The following is a 20,483-nucleotide window of genomic DNA, read 5'->3' as shown; positions in this document are numbered from 1 at the left end:
ATCAGTGAATTATCAACAAAATAAAAATATAAATACATGTACAAACAACTGGACAGAGCGATCTTTAGCAGAAATATTTCCGATCTTTGATGCCTTTTGCATATTACACTGCAATGGGTAGGTTTTAGGGAAATAATGAAACAAATATATCCCTAGTCACTATACTGCAGTAGATGGCTTCTAAAAGCTAACAGACTTTAGAATCTTTAGAAACCTATTTTAAACACTAATATAGGTATTCTAAGCGATCCAATCCAAAATATAAACTAAAAACACATAATAAACAGACAATGTCTTCATACACCAAAGCAATTGTTTGGTTTAAAAGTTAACAATTTTCCTGAAGCGTCTGTGATCACACTGTAATTTCTAGGGGTTACTCATTACTTGGACTCCTTATTGTCTTTAGTATTTAAAATCAGGGATGCAGTAAGCCCATTTCAAAACAGAAAAAAAAATTCTTCCTCACGTTTCCAATTGAGTACCAATCAATGGCAACTTAAAAGCCCATTGGAAGATTATTTTTGTTCTCATCTGGGGTGTTTCTTAAAATACACTTAAGGGACGAAATGGACAATTTGGACGACCAGTTCCAACCTGTCAGTACATTTTAAACCCTGTTCTGTGCACCTCATTGCAAACCAATAAGAAAGTTAGCATAATTTTATTTGTGGGACACATGTCCCTTGTACCTGAAAGGGTTAATATCTTCCACAGAGACCATTATCTGCATAGTATTGGGCTCAGGGTATGAGACTGTCCGGTGGTTCACTATCTAGCAGGTAAGGTCAGGCACTGTGCCCACTGTGTCAGCTGGTCACTCACCAATGTCTGCTTTGTTGATGAAGGCTTTTATGAATGTTTTCATTTCCTCAAACTGTGGTTGTGGGATTCCTGCGCTCCCTTCCAGCATGATTATCACATCCATCGGTCTGTCACACGGAACTAGAGGTTGAAGCACAGTGTAGATGTGAAACAGGACTGGTGCACTTGTAACACCTCCAAAAGCACTGAATCAATGTACAGACACATACACGTATGCAGTCAAAAAGAGCATGACGGTTCCATGCTTAACAGACACAACTGCAAATGTAAATAGCGTATTAGCAATATAAGGATGCGTTTTTGTAAGGTTTATGTACAACACAGGGATTACTTATAATAATCAATCACTATAAAAAGAAGATCAGTCTATAAAGGTGATCTTTAATTCAAGCTGAATGTAAAAGCTATGTGACATAGGGGTGTGCTGACTGTTTGTACATACTGTTCTCTGTTTTGTAATTACTCTTTCTATAGAGGTTTACTTGTTTGCATTTCCCTTTCCCTTTGTTAAACATGCTTCACACTTATTCTCAGTGATTCATCATACTTGCCTGTGCGTTACAATGCTTTCTTACAGTTAACACAGTTCCCTTTCAATTGAATGACAACCATTACCGAACGAAAGAGCCCTCTCTGACCACCAATCTCTGAGCATATATAAAAAAGCTGCCCTATCAGGGCCCTGCTCTGAGGGGAAAGTCCCTCCCACCTCCTGTGGAAGAGGGACGTCCTCACAGTAGCACATCCCCATTTTCTCTCTCACTCCATTGAGACAGGTCACAGATTGTTTTGTGCTTTCTTTGTCCGAATTTGGCAGATTTGTCATATTTTTACCGACAAATTTTATTAATCCACGGTAGACTCAAGCTTTCGACCGGGCCTACCATCAGCATCGACCTTGGAAAAGGTCCAGTCGGCACCGACTGTTTGGCACCGACAGTGCTCTCCTCGACGCCGATCCTGGCACCGATTAACTTGGCACCGGTTAATCTGCATTTTTAATAGCCATCACGTCTGCCAGACGAGTAAGTGAGCTTCATGCGCTGTCCATTGATGACACATGCATGGCTTATACGGGAAATGACTCGCGGGTAACATTAAGAACAAATCCATCCTTTTTTCCAAAGGTGGAATCCTCATTTTATATTAACCAACTAGCAGTTTTGGAAACTTTCAGACCTCACCCGCACGAGTCGAGGACTGTAGACAGCACATGCTATGCCCAGTTCAGGCTCTGCAATCTTATCTGGATAGGACGGCGTCCTGGAGACAGTCCAACCAGCTGTTTGTCTGCTATGGGTCCCGCTCTAGAGGTCAGACCCTACCGAAGCAACGTTTAGCTCACTGGGTGGCAGATGTGATACAATTGGCGTACAAACAGACGGATTCCCCATTACCGGGGGACATTACGGCCCATTCTACCAAGGCCCAGGCAACTTCGTGGCCTTTCCTTCATGGCACCTCCTTAGATGAGTTATGCAATGTTGCTACATGCACAGGTAGTGAGACATTTATGTGATTTTACCGCCTTGATGTTGCAAACCGAGTGAGACCCTCTTTGGGCACTAAGGTGTTGCAGGCGGCATGCCCTTAGGCGTCATTTAGGCTCTGAGGCTATCACCGTGAGGCTGTACTATCGGTAACCTGGAGCCACGACAGCTTTGGTACAGCTTCCCATTCGGTAATGGTTGTCATTCCATTGAAAGGGAATGTTAGGTTATTACCAAAACCCTGGTTCACTGAAAAGAATGACAACCATTACCCTTCGAGGTTGTGTCCCCAGCTAACCTCTGTTTTCAAAAGAAAATGGCGATGTGCTTCTGTGAGGACGTCCCTCTTTAGCAGGAGGTGGGAGGGACTTTCCCCTCACAGCAGGGCCCTGATAGGGCAGCTTTTTTAAATATGCTAGTGACTGGCGGTCAGAGAGGGCTCTTCCCTTTAGGTAATGGTTGTCATTCTCTTTCAGGGAACCAAGGTTATGGTAATAACCTAACGTTCCATATATAGTCAGTAATAGATATTATACCATATTATAAACTCTCAGCAAATCATTTCTAATAGCAGAAATATCATACACAACTGTCTTTACCTGAAGTCAGTTATCAAGCAGGTAGGGACCAGTAATGATCAGACATTAATGCTGAAATAAACTTTTCAAATAATGAGTAAGCAAATAAATAACCTGTTGATTTAATAGCTAAGGTGTTTGACTTTAATTATTTAAATTTCACTCATTTTAATGTGGCATACGGTTACATATCTTTTTTTTTACATGGTTTCTTTTATTCCTTTAATATGTTCAATTCAAATTTCCAGACGGCTTCTATTCCTGATCATGTAGTGTAATGAACCTCTGTCTCATGCATAGCTACCCCTTGAAAAGTTTTATTTGATATTAAGCACCCTTGCATGTCTCCACCTAAGTAGTGTGTACAGTACAAGGTTTGGTTTCAGTTCTAGGTCTAAAGCTGAGGGAACATAAAGCCACTTTTCCAGTAGACCGGGAGACCTAGTTTGAGGCAACTTTGCTGTATCAAGTCTCCCTTGGTGTGCCATGCAATGGCCTGAGACCTAGTCTCCTGAAACCAAGTTCCAAGCCACAAAGTGGCTTCATCATGTTTCCTCAGCTTAACAGAAGGAGAGCTAGTGAGCAGTCCAGTCACTGCAAAGTGTCTATTGTTTTCTTTATTTGTATTCTCTCTGACTCATATTTGTCTAGTCGTATTGAGACAGTATTAGCATCCCTCTCTCTCTCTGATTCTGACATATTTGAAGATTTGCAATGAGATCGTCTTATGCATGCTGATCAACACATGCAAATATAAAGGGGCTTTTGTTTCACTGTAACGCCTGGCAGATTACCTGAAGAGGGCAGCATTGTGGTTGGCACTGGGGTGATGTGAATGGCAGCAGTTGTGGGAGCAGCAGGGAGTGATAGTGATGCTATTGCTGTGACTGTTTCAATCACTTTCGTCACCCCTTGTTCAAGAAGACTTTTGTAATCTTTAATCATTATGGGTTTTTGTGGATAACCGATGAGTTCCAGGTCTATTTCTCTCACTTGTGGTCCCACTCCGATGGGTATAATCTTTGTCTGGGAATCCTCGGCTGGTTTTGTGATGGTGTCACTTGGGGGGTTACTGGATATCAGGAAAACCAAATCAGGAACCTGGTCCCTGTTCCCCTGTACAGTCGTGAAGGTGGTTTCGGAGACAGCAGCTCCAGTATTGGTAGCATTGCCGCCTCGCCATTCCATGCGGCGGATTCTTTTCAGGATATTGTCCTTCCTCTGGCTCTCGGTGAACGAGTACTCAATGGTAAAGTTGTAGGAATACTGGATGATGGTGATGCGGATGGTCTTCTCCCCAACTGACATCTTCTCGATGGACTTCAACAGGAACTCTTTGGTGATGTTGAAGTTCTCCTCGCCCACTTTGTCAGAGCCTTCAATGACAAAGGTGATATCTATCTGAGCTTGGGAAGCAGAGGTGGTGGGTCCACTGGATAAGGAGGTAGTAGACGGAGCAGTGTTTAGAGGGACAAGAGTTTTGCTGACAATAGGGCTAGCCATTGTTGTGGTGGTAGGAGGGGCTTTGGGAGACTTGGTCATCTTTGGAGGCGGAACTGTAGGAATCTGGCCAAGTTGGCACAGATATTTGGCCAGCTCCTCAGTGTTCTCCTCAAGCTCGTTGCTGCTGCTGAGAATGACAGCCTTGTTGCTGGGCGAGTTGCTGGTGATCTGATTGATCTGGTCCATGCTGATGTAAGGTCCCATGCCAATGGAGAGCATGGTAATGGATTTCTTGGACAGCAGCTTCAGCATACCCTTGACCTTGCGCGGTGAAGTACTGGCTGTCAGCAGAATGGCCACTCTGGAAGCGTGTTCTCGCTTGTTTTTGTCGAAGATGTTCAGTGCTAAGTACTTCAGAGCTTCGTTGATGAAGGCTGCTTCCCCGCCACTGTACTTCATCGCCCTCACCAACTTCTTGAAGGCGGACTTCTGCACCTGCATCTCGTAGCTCTTGATGCCCGAGTGAAACTGCATGACCGTCACGCGGGTGTAAGCTGCACCCATGTGGAACCGGTCCACCACGTTGATGATGAAGTCCTTCACGGTCTCGAAGTCGTCTTCCGTCAGAGAGGACGAGCCATCCACCATGAAGGCCAGGTCCAGCGCCCGGCTGCACACGTTCTCCGGGATTGGAGCCGTGACCAGGTCTCCGTAAGGAGTGGTGACAGGGAGGGCGGTGGGTGCTGGGGTGGTTACTAACTCCAATGGGCAGACCTCACAGGACAGGTTACTGCCTTCGCAGTGACTGCAAAAAAGAAATGAGAAATGAACTGTAAAGCTGAATTATCAATCAGAAAATTAGTACACCCATCTTAGGGTAGTCTTCAAACATTTGACAAAGCAGGGTAATGGTCTTAACAGCATCTAAACCAAATTTCGAAAAACTAAAAGAATTACTTCTGACCATAATAGATACTTCCTATTTTTACCAGGAATTGTAAAGGCATATCTACAATTTTGCAAACTATCGGTATCCTACCTATCTTGGTACCCTATCTAAAGTAAAATCGGACAGCCCATGCTGAGTGATAATCAAGATCTGTGAATCTAGCTGTGGTTCTTTGAAATATGTATTTAACCTTTATTTAACCAGGAAAGTCCTGTTGCAATTCAAATCTATTTTTTTCAAGGGAGACCTGGTCAAGAAGGTGGCATGCAATACAAAACAAATTGAAATGAACACAACCAATACAAACAAGATAATCAAATTATAAGAAACAATTCAGGAGCACCAGCCAAAACAACAACACGTCTCGACTGCACAGCTGTCAATTGTTTTGTTTGAACTCCATTAAAGGTATCAAGACAGTAAGTTTCAGTTTTTCCTGAATATATCTATTGTTTGAATAATACATCTATTATTTGAAGCTATTAGTACAAAAACTTAGCCCTGATTTTTTTTTTATGCAATACCAAATTCCAATTAATTTAACTAGGCCTGGTGCCCCTAAGTATAGAACGACTGATCTGTCATGAAGAGCTGCTGCTTGGCTATGAAAGATCTCCTGTTAAAAGCAGTGAACTGCAGAGTTATACAGTGACTAGCTTACCAGATCTGGCACAGGTCCTCATTCTCCCGGTTCAGAATGATCTTCTTGCCATGGGCGACCCTCTTCCCCTCGTGGAGACACATGAGACACTGGGCGGGGTCGATGCATTTCATAGCCACCTCGTCCAAAATCTTTCCTATTGAGACAGCAGATATGGAGTAACAACTTACTAGACATTTGAAAGAAAGGTAATAAAGCAACGCTTTACATGAAGTGGTTAATTACTGTGTATTTGCATAGTATCTACTTAGTAAATGCATGTGTACTTCCACATAGTTACAATGTACTTAATGTGTAAATCTTTTTGCATGAATGTCACAAAAACGGCTGCAGTGGGTGACGTCAGACCAGAAACAGGAACCAACACAAAATAAACAGAGCGGTGGAGTTTTTGGTGAAGATGAGCTGTGCTCAGCGTTTAATAATTGAACAGACAGAAAATAAAAGGTTGTAAAGACACAAAACACAGGACACGGCACTGGCAGCCAAAACAATGAGAAGAACAAAAAGGACTACACAGACAAACATGATGAGCTGCTATTATATCTATTATTACCTCCGTCTCCAATCCCGATCTCCACTCACTGCGCACAACCCCGAGTGAGTGAAAACATGCAGCTTTTATGCAGCTGTACCGAGACTCGATTGCTAATCAATCATTTAATTGGAGTCTCAGTACAACTGCACGTGAATTAATAAAGTGCAATTCCCCGTGCTCGCACATTATTACATTTTACCTGCATGTGAAGTGCTGTGCAATCCTCATGTCTAAATACAAATATACATTTTAAACACTTGTGCTCGTAACCCATATTACATCCCGTGTACCAATGACTATACACCAACATTAACACAAAACACGCAACATACAACACAGAAATACACACAGGGACGGGGCAACATTGCCACAACGACATATCCTTAACCCTTTTCTGATACAACTGTGTACTTACATAGATCATGCAAAAAGATGTACCCATTCATTAATTAAGTCTATTAGTATTACTATGTTGAGAAATTGATGACGGTTTTGGGGTAACACTGCCCATACTAACCTGGGGGGCAGTTTGCATGGCACCCCTCCACACACTGCAGAGGGCACCCCAGGGGTTCAGGGTGCTGGCAGGTGATGGGGCAGGCTGGGGCGCAGGCGTTGTACCTCCACTCACACGCAAACTCCAGCTCCGCTGCATTCAGCTCCTCACAGCTCAGGGCTGCAAACACAACATAAGTGCCAGTATTACATGCATTATTGTTTAGGGAGCTGTCCTAGGGGGAATGGTGTTATTGGATGCTGTCAGGCATATGATGAGATCGCTTATAACAATAATAGATGCCCTACACACAAGGTATTTACTGATATTATAGAACGGAAATGATCGTCCTCTTAATTAATAGGCTTTGTGATGTCATAGCTGTGGAGATATTGTAGGACACTGATTCACTTTAAGCCTGTTTTTGTTTGACCTCATAGCCATTGTATAACCCCAATATAGCACTCCAGAGTGTGTGTCACTGTTGGATATTAACTGGGATGTATTTTTTTCATGGTGGCTTATTCCACTGCTTTTCATGGTCCAAAAATACGTATTTATGAAGATATTTCACTATTAAACATAATATTTAGAAAACAGAAAAAAATGCAATGCCGGTTCAAAATGTATCATTTTCTCTACAGTTATTACACAACAAATGATCCTAAATATGTCAATGCTTACCTGAAAAACAGTAAATGCTAAATTGCTGAATGTTTTTTTTTTTTTTTTTATGTCCACCTTTTAAAAGACGTTCTATTTTCACCATCAGTGAAATATCTAACAAAATAAAAACTGAAATAAATGCCAAAATAACCAGACAGGTGAAATGTCCCCTGCTTGTACTGGACACAGCGATCTTTAACAGAACTGTTTCTGATCTTATTGCAGCTGGTATCTTACAGTGAAGACATTTTAAAGAAAACCTGCAGCTCTATGCAGTGTGTTTAATCATTAACCAGAAGCAAAGAAAACCGTCTGCCAGGTTCCTAAAAGTGATAGGCAGTGTGCCAGTAAAGCAAATGTTTGCTGTATTTATTTTTAAGTGCTAAAAAAAATGTGTTCGCTTACACTATTATTTTATAAATTGGAAGGCAATCGTTCACTAATTCATGGAAATCGTGAAATCCGTGCTAACGATATCTGAAATCGACATACACCCTGTCGTGCCATATTGCTTAAGCACAAAATACACAGCCCTCCTATTGCTGTAAACTCACGGCACAGACTGTTGGACCGCCAGTGAACGAGGACCCCGTGCTGGGCGCACTCTTGTGCGTAAGCAGCCACGGCATCACAGAAACACACACAGTCTCCGATGGACGGGCAGGAGCAGGTTTCGTAGGTACAGATCTCCATGTAGGGCTCCGGGTCCACCTGGAAAACAAAATGCCTCGTCTTTATATTGCAGGGGAGCGGCTTTCTCGTCTTTCAGCTACATCACCCTATAGAATTAACTCATTTTGCTTCATGAATAATGTTACGTTAATATATTGAGTTGCATACTTTTTTTTTTTTTTTTAGGTTCAGTAGTGTATAAACTATAACAGCTTTACATTGTAACTATGCATAATAACATTGGAATCATGTGTAAGCACACATGTATTTACTATGTAACTAATATGTAAAAAATACAGTAATTAAAGACACTTTGTGTAATGTTACCCAAATAAAATAAATTCTAAAACTAAAATGAGTACATTGAGAAAAAATAATACAGCTAGACTAAACTAAACTAAATGTGCTTGTTAAAGCTGTAGAGTGTAAGTGAAATGTCATCTCTCCTCCTTCCTGGAGTATGCTATGGCATTAGGCTGTGAACCCTGCTGTTTACTGCAGGACTGTCTGATTATCTAAACAGTAAGTCACTTCAAAAGTAACTGGAATCATTTTTAACTTTTATTGTTTTATGTCAATCATTCTGAGAGGTTCTGTGTTTTCTTCCCCTGATCTCTAAATCTGTCTTTACTTGGCTTTGAGCTTCACCTGAGCCTACTTTTTAACTGGCCTTATCGTGTTTAATAATTTAATTGGATCTGTTCCATGCCCCCTGATATTTTCTGTGGGGTCACTATTGAGCAGTTTTACTGCAGGGTTCAGGGTTTTCTTGTGGGTTCTCTGGGGCTCCCTCTGTGAGGCTCCAGGATTCCTTACCAGCTTGTTGCATTCCTTGAAGAGTTCGCTGACCATCACACTGCAGGACTGCTCCACTGAAACCAGCTTCATGATGCTGTCACTGCACTGGGAAGGCAGCTGCGAAGACAACCCAAATCAACACTGCTTTCTAGATGGACCTTGTAAGACACTGTGCTGAAACCATAAATAACTGTTGGTCGGGGTGAATAACTCGGCTCCAACTAGGCAGTGCTAACGTTAAATTAGTCAAAATAGAAATAAAGTATCCTGTACGACATGGTAAAATACATATTTTTAAAGCAACTGTATACTCGTTTTGATAAGATGTATAAAATGAAAGCATTTTTCACTTTAGGTACTGGACAACTGTGGTGACAGTAAACAGATTTTATCAGGATTTCACCAATAGTAACCTTGCAAGATGATAATAATGGGACTGACAGGCACTTACAAGATGATAATAATGGGACTGACAGGCACTTACAAGATGATAATACTGGGACTGACAGGCACTTACAAGATGATAATACTGGGACTGACAGGCACTTACAAGATGATAATAATGGGACTGACAGGCACTTACAAGATGATAATAATGGGACTGACAGGCACTTACAAGATGATAATAATGGGACTGACAGGCACTTACAAGATGATAATAATGGGACTGACAGGCACTTACAAGATGATAATAATGGGACTGACAGGCACTTACAAGATGATAATAATGGGACTGACAGGCACTTACAAGATGATAATAATGGGACTGACAGGCACTTACAAGATGATAATAATGGGACTGACAGGCACTTACAGGACATCCCTGTGAACTGACAGACAGGTGCCTCAATATATTGCATGATGTGGGTATTATCTGACAGGCACTTAAAGATGATAATAATGACTGACAGGCACTTACGAGTTTAATCCAAATTTGATAAACAGGACATCCCTGTGAACTGACAGACAGGTGCCTCAATATATTGCATGATGTGGGTATTATCAAGTACTTAAAGAATGTCCTGATCGAGTTTAATCCAAATTTGATAAACAGTGTCAAAATGTAACATAAATATATATATATATATATATACATATATACACACACATATATACATACATACAGACACACACACTGTAGGTACTTAAAAGGGATGCTTAATGCTGTTCAACATAACTTGAACCATGACTTTTTACTTTTTTCTTCTAGTCTATGCAAACTTTCTAATATAGGATTACCATAATTCTCCACAAACAACATGCACTCTTACAATTTGCAAGTGAAAGTCTGTGGTGTTATATAAAGGGTTAAAGTATACTGGATTGTTTGAAATATATTCTAATATAGTATGGTGTTTTTGAGAAAGTTGTATATAAGAAGTATTAGACACCTAAATATGTGTAATTTATATCCTTTATATACAGTACCTACCTGCTTAAAAAACTTCTGGGTGTGAGAATTTCAATTTTCATTGCGTGATCAGTGATATAGAAACAATAGTCACTCGTCTGTGAAAATGTTTGAAACCACTTCTAAAAAGTTTACCATTTGTGGCTATGTGTTCTTTTTCTCTCACTATTTTAAATGAATTGCATGTGTGGCCTATTAAAGCCATCAATTGAATTAGACGATCACTAATTTGCCTGTTCTGATCATTTTTTAAGAATCATTAGTAAACCTGCAGACTCGGTGAGCTTATTCATACTGTGATGAGAAATGTCATCAGTTCAGAGCAGTTAGCAGAGGCCTGAATGCTCAAACTCCTACCACCTGGTCATCTCAAAAATAAACCTAAACAAGGGGGGTTCTGAACAGGACTGGGTGCTGCAGGGCTAGTGTGAGTTTCTAATCCTGTATAAAACAGAGGCCCCTAATTCAAGGGGTGTAATCCAAAACTATGATCCGGTTCTGCTCTGAAACAGCCCCAAGCTTAAGTGCAGGTCCAGTCATGTTGATCAGACACCCCCTTCATTAGCCTGTAGTTTGTCATTGCTGTATCCTACCTGCACAGCGTCCGCACAGCCGGGATTGACTTTCCAAGTATTCCCGAAGTCCGAAGGCTCCACCTCCACCTGGTTGTTGCTGCTCTGCAAATCGTTGTTTTGAATTCCATCGAAGTTCCCGCACAGCCCGCACACTTTGTTCTGTAAGAACCAAAAACAACAGCAAATCACATTTCTACAGCACCTTTCATCACAAGCATCCCAAAGCGCTTCACATAGACACACACACACACACACACACGCACACACACACACACACACACACTAGAACAATCAAACCATTAAATACAAAAAAATGTGGTTTTAATTGTAAGATTAGAAAAACGAAGGTAAAAAGCCAGTTTGTAAAAAGAGAACAATTAAGAAAAAAAACATAAATTTGAAAACAAGAAAGCACCTGCTACAAAATATCTGAAGGCTTACGTCACATCATAACCGAGCAGCAGTAATCATGGACAATAGCGTCAAGTTACATAAGGCAGCTCAAGATTCATGGCTTTCCAACCTATTTATTTCCTCTAATTTGCACAAGCAACATTCTCACCGCCCTCCTGTAAAGGTGCGTCAACCAAGGCTTAAAAAATCCATTCTCTTCCTAAAAGAGATTATTTGGACCACGTTCTTCAATCTGCAAACTGAGTCATGCCTCTTCGTGGAGTTCTGTGCCAAATGCCACTATGTGGAAGGTGTTCACCATGTTTTATTTATTGTCCTTCACTATGGCGATGTGACAAAGTTGTAAAAGCAGACGAAACACCAGAACAGTTTTGCATTCCAGGGTAAGCGCAACCTTTACCCTGGCTTTGCTATGCTACGTTGTAGTTCGACTTGGTTCTAAGAGTATGGGATCTTTACTAACTCCTTTCTGTTGAGGCAGGTTTGCATGTACATACCCGGTACTGTCCTTTGAGCTGCACCGTGACTCTCGTCCCCAGGTCCCACGTCACAGAGATCCCTTTCCCCAGCAGCAAAATGAAGTACAGCCCTGATCGGATAATCTCCACCTCTGTCTCGTCCTTTACAGGCTTCCTCATCGTCACCTGAGCACAGGACAAACAAATCAGATTAAATACCAGCTGAATCTTTTAATAACCAAAACTTACAAACGACAGGAGGCCATTCGGCCCGTCTAAACTCATCCAGAATCCAAGTGATTCTGCCTCAACACCATGACTAGGCAGCCCATTCCATCCCTTCAACACTCTCTGTGTGAAGTGTCTCCTTCCCTCTCTTAAGTCCATCACCTCTTACTTTTCCTGCAATACTGGTCCTGGTTTCTGTACAGCCCTTAAAGTATCTGTGTTAACTACATCACCTCTAAAAAATCTTTACAAAGAGTTCTAGTCAGTTGTTTAATTAATTTATATTAATTAACTGAGGACATGGTTGGAACAAAGACTTGGATTGATTGTCCATCCCTGCACTACAGTTTGTAACAACCGGAGTCTAACCATTCACTTGGAGAGAAACCTTTTAAAAGACAATCCAGGGAGTCCAGCTGTAATGCAAATGAAGTTCAAGTATGCACTTCCAGTAACGCTGGACCCTGTATTTAGATGACATGCTGCTCTGTAAATTAATTGCTGAATTCAATAATATTGAATACTGTGCTCCTCACCACTCCATTGGCCAGCTCTATGACTCCTCCCTCATACAGCACCGTGGTGACTTTTGAGCACCTCTGGCCCTGTACTCCACAGCCAATCTTCTCCATCAGTATGCGGAATGTTCCCTCATTGCCATTGCAGTAATCCTGGAGAGGCAAAATGCACATGAGTTACCTGTAACAGCTGGGCAAGTTGAATGGCTTCATCATGGTCTATTCATGAAAGAGCAATTTGCTTTGAATGGGATTGTCTGCGGCTTTTTTTTAGCGCTTTTAACCTTATCTCACTGTTACATCTGTGTTTATCACAGCTAATAAAATAACAGCACACATTATTCAGACCATGCCTATGAAGTATTTACTCAAATGAGAGGCAACTAGAACTTTTACAGGCAAAGCATCTTCCAATCAGCATTTAAAACACACAATGCGGACTTTAACTGCCATTGACTGGTACCCGGTTGTAAACATGAGGGAAGGACAGCATATTAATGAATGGATGTATTTAATACCTGCAGATAAATACTTCTTAAAGAGTTTTTCAGCCAAAGCTTCAATTTTTGGTGTTACTATATTATTATTATTATTATTATTATTATTATTATTATTATTATTATATTATTATTATGAGTGGAGTCTCTCTGCTGATCTGGTAGATCTGTGTTCCGCTTTCATGTGTAAATGTGACCCCTGGCTCACCTGCACCAGCACGTACTGGCAGAGTCCTGGGAACGTGTACTTCATGCCATCAAAGGTCAGGTAGTTCGCCTCTCCAATGGACTTGCAGGACCCGTCACAGACCTGGTTTGTACACTCCCACTTTCTGTCACGACACACACTGTCAAACAAGTTACTGTCAGATGAAGATCTGAAGAGGGCAGTCTATAGCAGCGGTTCTCAAACTTGGGGGCGCACAGTTTGTTGACCAGTGACTTTGGCATAAGTAGAGTTGCTAAGGTAAATAATTGGAGATATGAAGCATGTGCAGAAAGTATGGGAAATAAGAAATGGTAAACAATTAACCACAGTAACCTTGTAAAAGAGAGTAGTTGGTGGTTAGTTGCACTTGAATGAAGTAACTGCTGAATAGCTCATTTCTACTGATAATTAGTAAGAGAACAGAAACCAACTGCATGGCTTTAGATGTGAAAACAGACTGGGTGAGAGCAGGACAGTGGGATCTGATTGATTTACCAGGTGTTGCAGTCCATGGAGACGGTCTGTCCAGGACGGAATTCCCTGCTGTTGTGGAAGCAGGGACACTGCTCCGGGGCCATGCAGCGCGTCCTGTGTCGGACCTACAAACACAAACGTATTCATGACGACAGTGTGCTTACCACTGCTGCCACTTTCTTTCACACAGTGGCTTTCCACCCCAGTCCCCTGATATCATTTGTTTCACTGAGCTCCCCTTGTCCATCTCTACTATCACATGATGTACCACACGGCCTCAAAAGGCAAAAGCGGGACTGTGTTATAAAAAGTCTGTTGATTTAAGGTTCATGAAAGAGCTTTTAGCAAGGAGCTACATCTTTTCCTGCAGGGGATCCATAAACCAGTTATTTTAGTTAGCAGCATACGAAATATTGTCGAAAGACAAAGAGGCAGCAATAAAAGCAATCCCACATTTAGACAGCTTAAATAATATAAGAGTGTGTATTTAGCATATAACTGACTACATGTCAAAATGTTACACTTGCTCCCAAACCCTGCTAAAGTGTTAGTGTTTTGCCAATATGAGTTTTTGCTCCATTTTCCACTGTAAATGGAGTATATAATGAGGCCATTGAATTCTGTTCCAAAATCAATGTGCTCAGCTAGTGCTAAACTGCTAGTACAGGTAACTCTGTTCTCTGAAGCAGGTGCAGAATGTCCCTTACCAATCCAGGAGGACACATGCAGCCTGAGATGCAGCCCTGGCTCACACACTCCAGATCGTAATTCTGGCAGGTTTTGGTGCACTCAATCCCCTCTTCTATAGGGCTGCTGCACACAAACATGCCCATAGGGGGTCTGCAGGACAGCGCTCTTCTCACTGACAAAAGAGGCATCAATCAAATCAGGAGGTATTTTCAATCACTCTGAGTAGTTGTATTTGCAATGTTATTTGTTTACGACGAAATGTAACCATTGCAACCATGTGATAGGTAGCTCCCAGTAAAAATTCCCATTGCTGAAAGAACTGTGTAAATATAGATCCTTTTTAATCACTTAAAAATAAATACAGCAAACGTTTGCCTTACTGACTTTGGGAACCTGGCAGGTTTTGTTTGCTTTCAGCAAATGATTTAACATACACTGCATGGAGCTGCACTGTTTCTTTAGAATGTCTTCAATGAAAAAGAAACCAGCTGCATCAAAGATCAGAAATCGCTGTGGTAAAAATTGCTCTGTCCAGTACAACAAGGGGACTCTACACACAGGAGATGCAAAGCACACAGTAATTCGAGACACTGAATGTTAGCGATGCAGTAAGGAAACCCCCGTACCTCGTGTGGATGGCAAGTTGTTCATGAGAAGGTCAGACAGCATGGCAGTGGGGAGGTCACTGGAGCTGCAGTGCATCGCACCGTCTTCACAGGAACTGGGAACCAAACGTACAAGAGTGAGGAACCCTGACGCTCACATCACAGAGGCAACAACATGGGGTTTAAAGCCATGCTTCTTGTTTTTATTCATTTCAAAGACAATAGGATACATATATTATATAGATGCACATTATATCATTATCATCATCATCAGCTTCAGCTTTTTTCAATCTACTGCTGGGTGAAAGCATCTTCCACAAAAGCCTGTCTGCTGCGTCCCTCATCCATGTTGCTCCGGCATGTTTCCTAATTTCATCTTGCCATCTTCCTGGAGCTCTTCTTCTTGGTCACTTTATATCTCTTGGGATCCAGTCTAGTATCTCCTCGGTCCAGCGATGCTCTGTTCTTCTTGCTACATGTCCGACCGACTGCTATTTCACTTTTTTCGCTCTTATAATAACATTGCCTACTTTTGTTTGAGCTCTTGTCCATTCATTCCTTTTCCTGTCTCTTCTTCTTATTCCCAACATGCATCTTTACATACTCCATTAAGTCGTTTGTAATTTTAGCATTGAGGGTCCAGGTTCCGCATCTGTAAGTTAGCACTGGCAGTACACATTGGTCGCAGATTTTCCTCTTGAGGACTCCGGGGAATAAGGACCATGTGTTTGTCTGTGCTTTCGTCATGGTGGGAGGTTGGCCATAACTCACCACGCTGGCCAGGCGGGTTGAAGAGTTCCTCTTCAACTTTGGTCAAGTATGTCACTCAAGCTTTCACAGCATGGTTGAACCTGCCAAAGTCAAGGGACCTTGATGTATTTCATCTTGAGAACCCATCACCCTCCTGGTAGTTTGAGGCAGTGGCGGTTAGACTTTAAGAGGGATATATACACACATATATATATATATAAAATAGAACGAATACTAAATAATATTTAACTGTTACATCCAGTTCAATTCATATTGGTCAACGCTTTACTTGAGCACATTATAATTAATAGCAATAGAAAGGTAATATAAATACAGTATAAATATGAAGATAATAACATGGTTTCTCATACATGTCAGTGATGTTTTTATTTTTTATTCTCAGGTTTGTAATTTAAAGATTAGGAATTAAAGCCTTGCTGATCACTCATTTTAAAATAATAAGCAACGTTATCACTGCTCTGCTTATCTTTGTGTTTGTGGTTGTTTATTGTAAGTACAGATTTAGAGTCTAACCTGCAGCCTCCTGGTCTCTCATTACTGCCTGTGCTGCATCTATTTCTTTCAATGACAGCTTGAACTTCTAATAACTTGTGAATGATTGAATGACTTGATGGATTCAATAAAAACTGCTCATTGTTAAAATGTTCCTCAAAAACATCCATCCTTTAAGCATAACCATTCCTGAGCGCTCACTGCTATGGGTATTGCAATGTGCAAGTAGTTCACAAACTGTGCAGCAAACAAGTCTTTCTGCTACTGCCTTCATCCCTGTTCCTCTGGAAAGATCATGCATTGATTTTGTAAATAAAGTAGTTATGTATTGCAATGTTGCATACATGCCAACAGTCCCTATATGGTCGGGACAGTCCTGATTTCCTAGCAAATGTCCCGCATCCTGATGCATAGGAAGAAAGTCCCGATATTTACACATAGAAAAAAATTATTTATTCTGCACAGTAGAGTTAGTGAAAACCACACGCTGTGCTTTTTGTGCTGCTGACACATCTGCTGATCACTACCTTACCAGTATACAAAGGTAAGAACGTTTCATTGTGTCTGTGTTTACTGCCATGCTGGTCGTGTGGTGTTGAGTTGGGGGGGGATACGTCTATTATATGATAATGAGTGTTTTGCGTATGACCCCTCCCATGTGTATGATGCATATACCTCCCCCCCCCCACCCCCCAGGGACGAGCGTCCCGCTGAACAGTTTCCAAATGTTGGCAAGTATGGTGTTGTGTTGTACTACATTTTTAGTTTTTTTTTTTATTATGTCTTAATCCTGCAATTGTTGGTGATGCACAGCTTTTGGTCATAGTTATATGTGTGATCTCCATTGTTAAGAATGGTTTGCCCTTGCGCTCTTACCATATGGTGAAGTGGCTAGAGAAGACATCACCGGGCTGGAAAACGCCTCCGTCATAATGGCAGGTGCACTGGGCCCTGGGCACACAGTCCCCGTGGTCATCAGCGTAGAACCCCGGGGGACAGTAGCAGCCCTCCATACACAGCTCCCTGCAGGCAGTGTCAGGGAAGGACAGCGAGCGGCAGGTCTGGTTGCAGGGGCTCCCACACTGCTGGTACACATGGTCCTCAGCACAGCTCATCTCTGCAGGATAAGACCACTCATAAATGCAAACACGACAGCCAAGAGGTTCCTCACAACTGGCTGCCCCAGAGGTATGACAGCTCCAAAGCTTATTTAGACAATTAAAGGGCAAGGGTCTGTATTGACAGCCAATGATATGTTATACTATGTTGTTGTTTCACCTTTAATGGAACTACCATAGGGGATATATTTGGCTGTAGATTGACAAAGAGACCACAAACTGGCAAGGAGTCCTACACCCGTGAAACTTGCTTCTTGACAGATTTTTCAATTGATGCCAGATTTACTGTTTGCTTCACAAAATAAATACAGCTGCTAAGAAACCACTCACATGTAGATATGCGTCCTTTAATAAAAGAAATACACCCTGAGCTGTGTGTTTGCAGTTTATAGAAACATTAACAATTTCAATTTCAAATGGAGCTTACTAAATCAACCGATGTGTCGGTTTAGTTATAGCTAAACTAAACTATCGGAATGATTTGTGCTGTTACACAGTTTAACCGTACTGGAACTTAAAGAACTATGGCTAATGAAACATTAACATTTTTGGTCCCACTGGTATGTGTTTGGTCTCAGAGTGAAACTTCTAATGACTTTCTATGAGACAACAGCTTTTTTGTAAGCCTGGTTATAGGGTTACCGCAGAAATCTGGTGTTCTCCAGTTAACCAAGACCCCCTTCCTGGCACAGGCGGCAGCGTAGCTGGAGACAGCAGAGCACAGGCACTCTTTCCCGTCCAAGCAGGAGCAGACGTCGTAGCGGCAGTTCTTCACAAACGGAGCAGGGTTCACCTCGTAGTGGCAGGGTTCGAACTCCGGGGACGTGAGCACAGAGCAGGCCTCTGCATACCGCACTGAAATGAAAAGCGACACAGACTTAATCCATTAAGCTCCACTGTCTTCATTTGAGGACAGGCTACTTTGTAGATTTTTTTGAAGCATTTCTAACTGGCATCTTTAACTGTATTTTTATGATAACTTACTCTAACTTTGTTAACCTCAAAAGATAATACACACCTCTCGCCACAGATGTAAAGACAATATACAATACAAGGATAACTGTGGAATATGCTAGGCGCTAACCTTCACTGTATAAATGAACATCATTAAATAAAACAAAGCAATATTAGAGCCAACAGGGGTGTACAGTGTTTGTCTTCTGGCGCAGCAGAATGTATTGTGAGAGATTACTGCTAGTGCATAAGCTCAGATCATGACTGCTTTAAGCTCAACGCTGGTGCATTAGCTCAGCTGTTGCAAAGTACAAACAGCAAACTCTGCAAAACCTTAAGACAGCACACAATGGAATAACTGGTGGTAAGAGCGTGTGAAAGAAATGTTTTACGGAAACAATTATGGATAGAAAAGAGGAAGTAGAGTGTAGACATAGGAGGTAATTTTAGCACAGCTTGCAAGCTTGTTTATCTGTCTGTATAAATTGGGAGTCACACAAGCGCTTCCATTCTCCCCCTGGAACATCATGCCGAGGTATGCCCAACGTGACTCCCAATGGGAAGGTAGTATGTCTGACTGCCTAACTACCGTTTAAACCTAGTGCCCAATTAAGCATGTCTAACGTTGATCTCTTCTTATGCATGTGTGCTTTCAGACTTGGAATCAATAAATGTAATGCTGTTTAAGTTCAATCAGGAGTCATTCTGGTCTTAATTCTGCTTTATTAATTTATCAATGTAAGAAATATAAGCAGCAGACTGGCAGTGGCTTGTAAATGTGTCTCTTACCTCTCTTAGGGTTCAGGCTGCAGGGGTCCGAATCCTGTTTGGTCAAGTCCTTGCATTCCCCGTTTATCTTCCAGGAGTTGCCGAAGCCCCCAGCCTGCACCTCCACCAGGCCAGCGGGGGTCAGGAAGTCATCGCCCTGGTTACCGTTGTAGTTTCCACACAGGCCACACATTTTACCGGAGTACGCTGGGCTTAGCTGTCAACACAGAACACTCCAGTCGGTCAATAGTCCCCATAATTCAATTATAATGTCCAGTGCATACCTAGCATGGGCAGACAAACACCACGGCCTGTTTCACCTCAAGTCGGTAGACAGTTTCACAATATAACATGCACTCTGTCCATTGTGCACAAGCAGGTTCATTTAACATTCTTTGTATAATGTGCACCCCTAATATAATGCTCCCCACTTTTAAATTTACTTTTTACATAAAATGTTCTTCTCTGGTGTGTTAAAAGCAGAGTGGTAAAGTAAGGAATAATACAGGATACACTGAATTGTGTTTCAATTAAGCATAAACTGCACATTTGTTATAAAGTCAGGCAGTCCCGATACGAAAGCCTGCGAAGGGCCGGATTAAGAATTGTCAGGGTCCTGGGAACACTGTCTAAAAACCACCAGGTCACGTGTCAAAAACACTCAAACAATTTTAAAGGAATGGGGTGTCAAGCACTATTAAATAAAAATGTAAAATTGTGACTTGTATTTCCTAAGCTTATAGTCCCCACATCTATATATATCTATATATATGATTATATATATATATATATATATATATATATATATATATATATATATATATAAAATAAAACAGCATTGAGTGCGAACAGCCAATCAGCTTCCAGATCTAGCAGGCTTCTGTTCTGCTAGAACACTGAAGTGCTTAACTGTGAATTCAATTTGAAATCAATCCGGGCATAAATACCGGCTTTTTCCCTTCACAGTCTAATCTATAACTTATCTGATAACATAAAAAAACTACTTAAACACTAATACGTTCTGACACTGGTCTAGAGACAAGGGAAATAACGTCTGTGACAGGACATTGTAATGAAGGGTCAATTCACAGCTACTGGACAGCAAATCAACAGGAAAGACACGATTGGTCCACAATTCTGTCATTAGCTGGTTCCAAACCACACCCTCCCTGTAATATTCTGAAAA

General features: G+C 41.5%; 1 protein-coding gene across 1 annotated transcript in view; it reads right to left on the bottom strand.

The window, feature by feature from the left end:
- The window catches only part of LOC121319503 (von Willebrand factor-like), a 65,186-nt gene that overhangs the window by 26,697 nt on the left and 18,006 nt on the right, over window positions 1–20,483 (bottom strand). Inside the window, exons 14-29 of the mRNA XM_041256990.1 lie at window positions 19,319–19,514; window positions 18,218–18,430; window positions 17,334–17,574; window positions 15,216–15,310; window positions 14,607–14,761; window positions 13,921–14,024; window positions 13,426–13,564; window positions 12,739–12,873; window positions 12,014–12,160; window positions 11,121–11,261; window positions 9,135–9,233; window positions 8,201–8,357; window positions 7,002–7,160; window positions 5,947–6,082; window positions 3,688–5,141; window positions 826–945 (exon numbers count right to left, since the gene is read on the bottom strand). Coding sequence (XP_041112924.1) covers window positions 826–945; window positions 3,688–5,141; window positions 5,947–6,082; window positions 7,002–7,160; window positions 8,201–8,357; window positions 9,135–9,233; window positions 11,121–11,261; window positions 12,014–12,160; window positions 12,739–12,873; window positions 13,426–13,564; window positions 13,921–14,024; window positions 14,607–14,761; window positions 15,216–15,310; window positions 17,334–17,574; window positions 18,218–18,430; window positions 19,319–19,514 — 3,691 coding nt within the window. The remainder of the gene's footprint in view (window positions 1–825; window positions 946–3,687; window positions 5,142–5,946; window positions 6,083–7,001; window positions 7,161–8,200; window positions 8,358–9,134; window positions 9,234–11,120; window positions 11,262–12,013; window positions 12,161–12,738; window positions 12,874–13,425; window positions 13,565–13,920; window positions 14,025–14,606; window positions 14,762–15,215; window positions 15,311–17,333; window positions 17,575–18,217; window positions 18,431–19,318; window positions 19,515–20,483) is intronic.

The sequence above is a fragment of the Polyodon spathula genome, chromosome 8, assembly GCF_017654505.1.
Source record: "Polyodon spathula isolate WHYD16114869_AA chromosome 8, ASM1765450v1, whole genome shotgun sequence".
Classification (NCBI taxonomy): domain Eukaryota; kingdom Metazoa; phylum Chordata; class Actinopteri; order Acipenseriformes; family Polyodontidae; genus Polyodon; species Polyodon spathula.
Note: the sequence above shows the minus strand (reverse complement) of the source record. Positions and strands in the feature narration are given on the sequence as shown.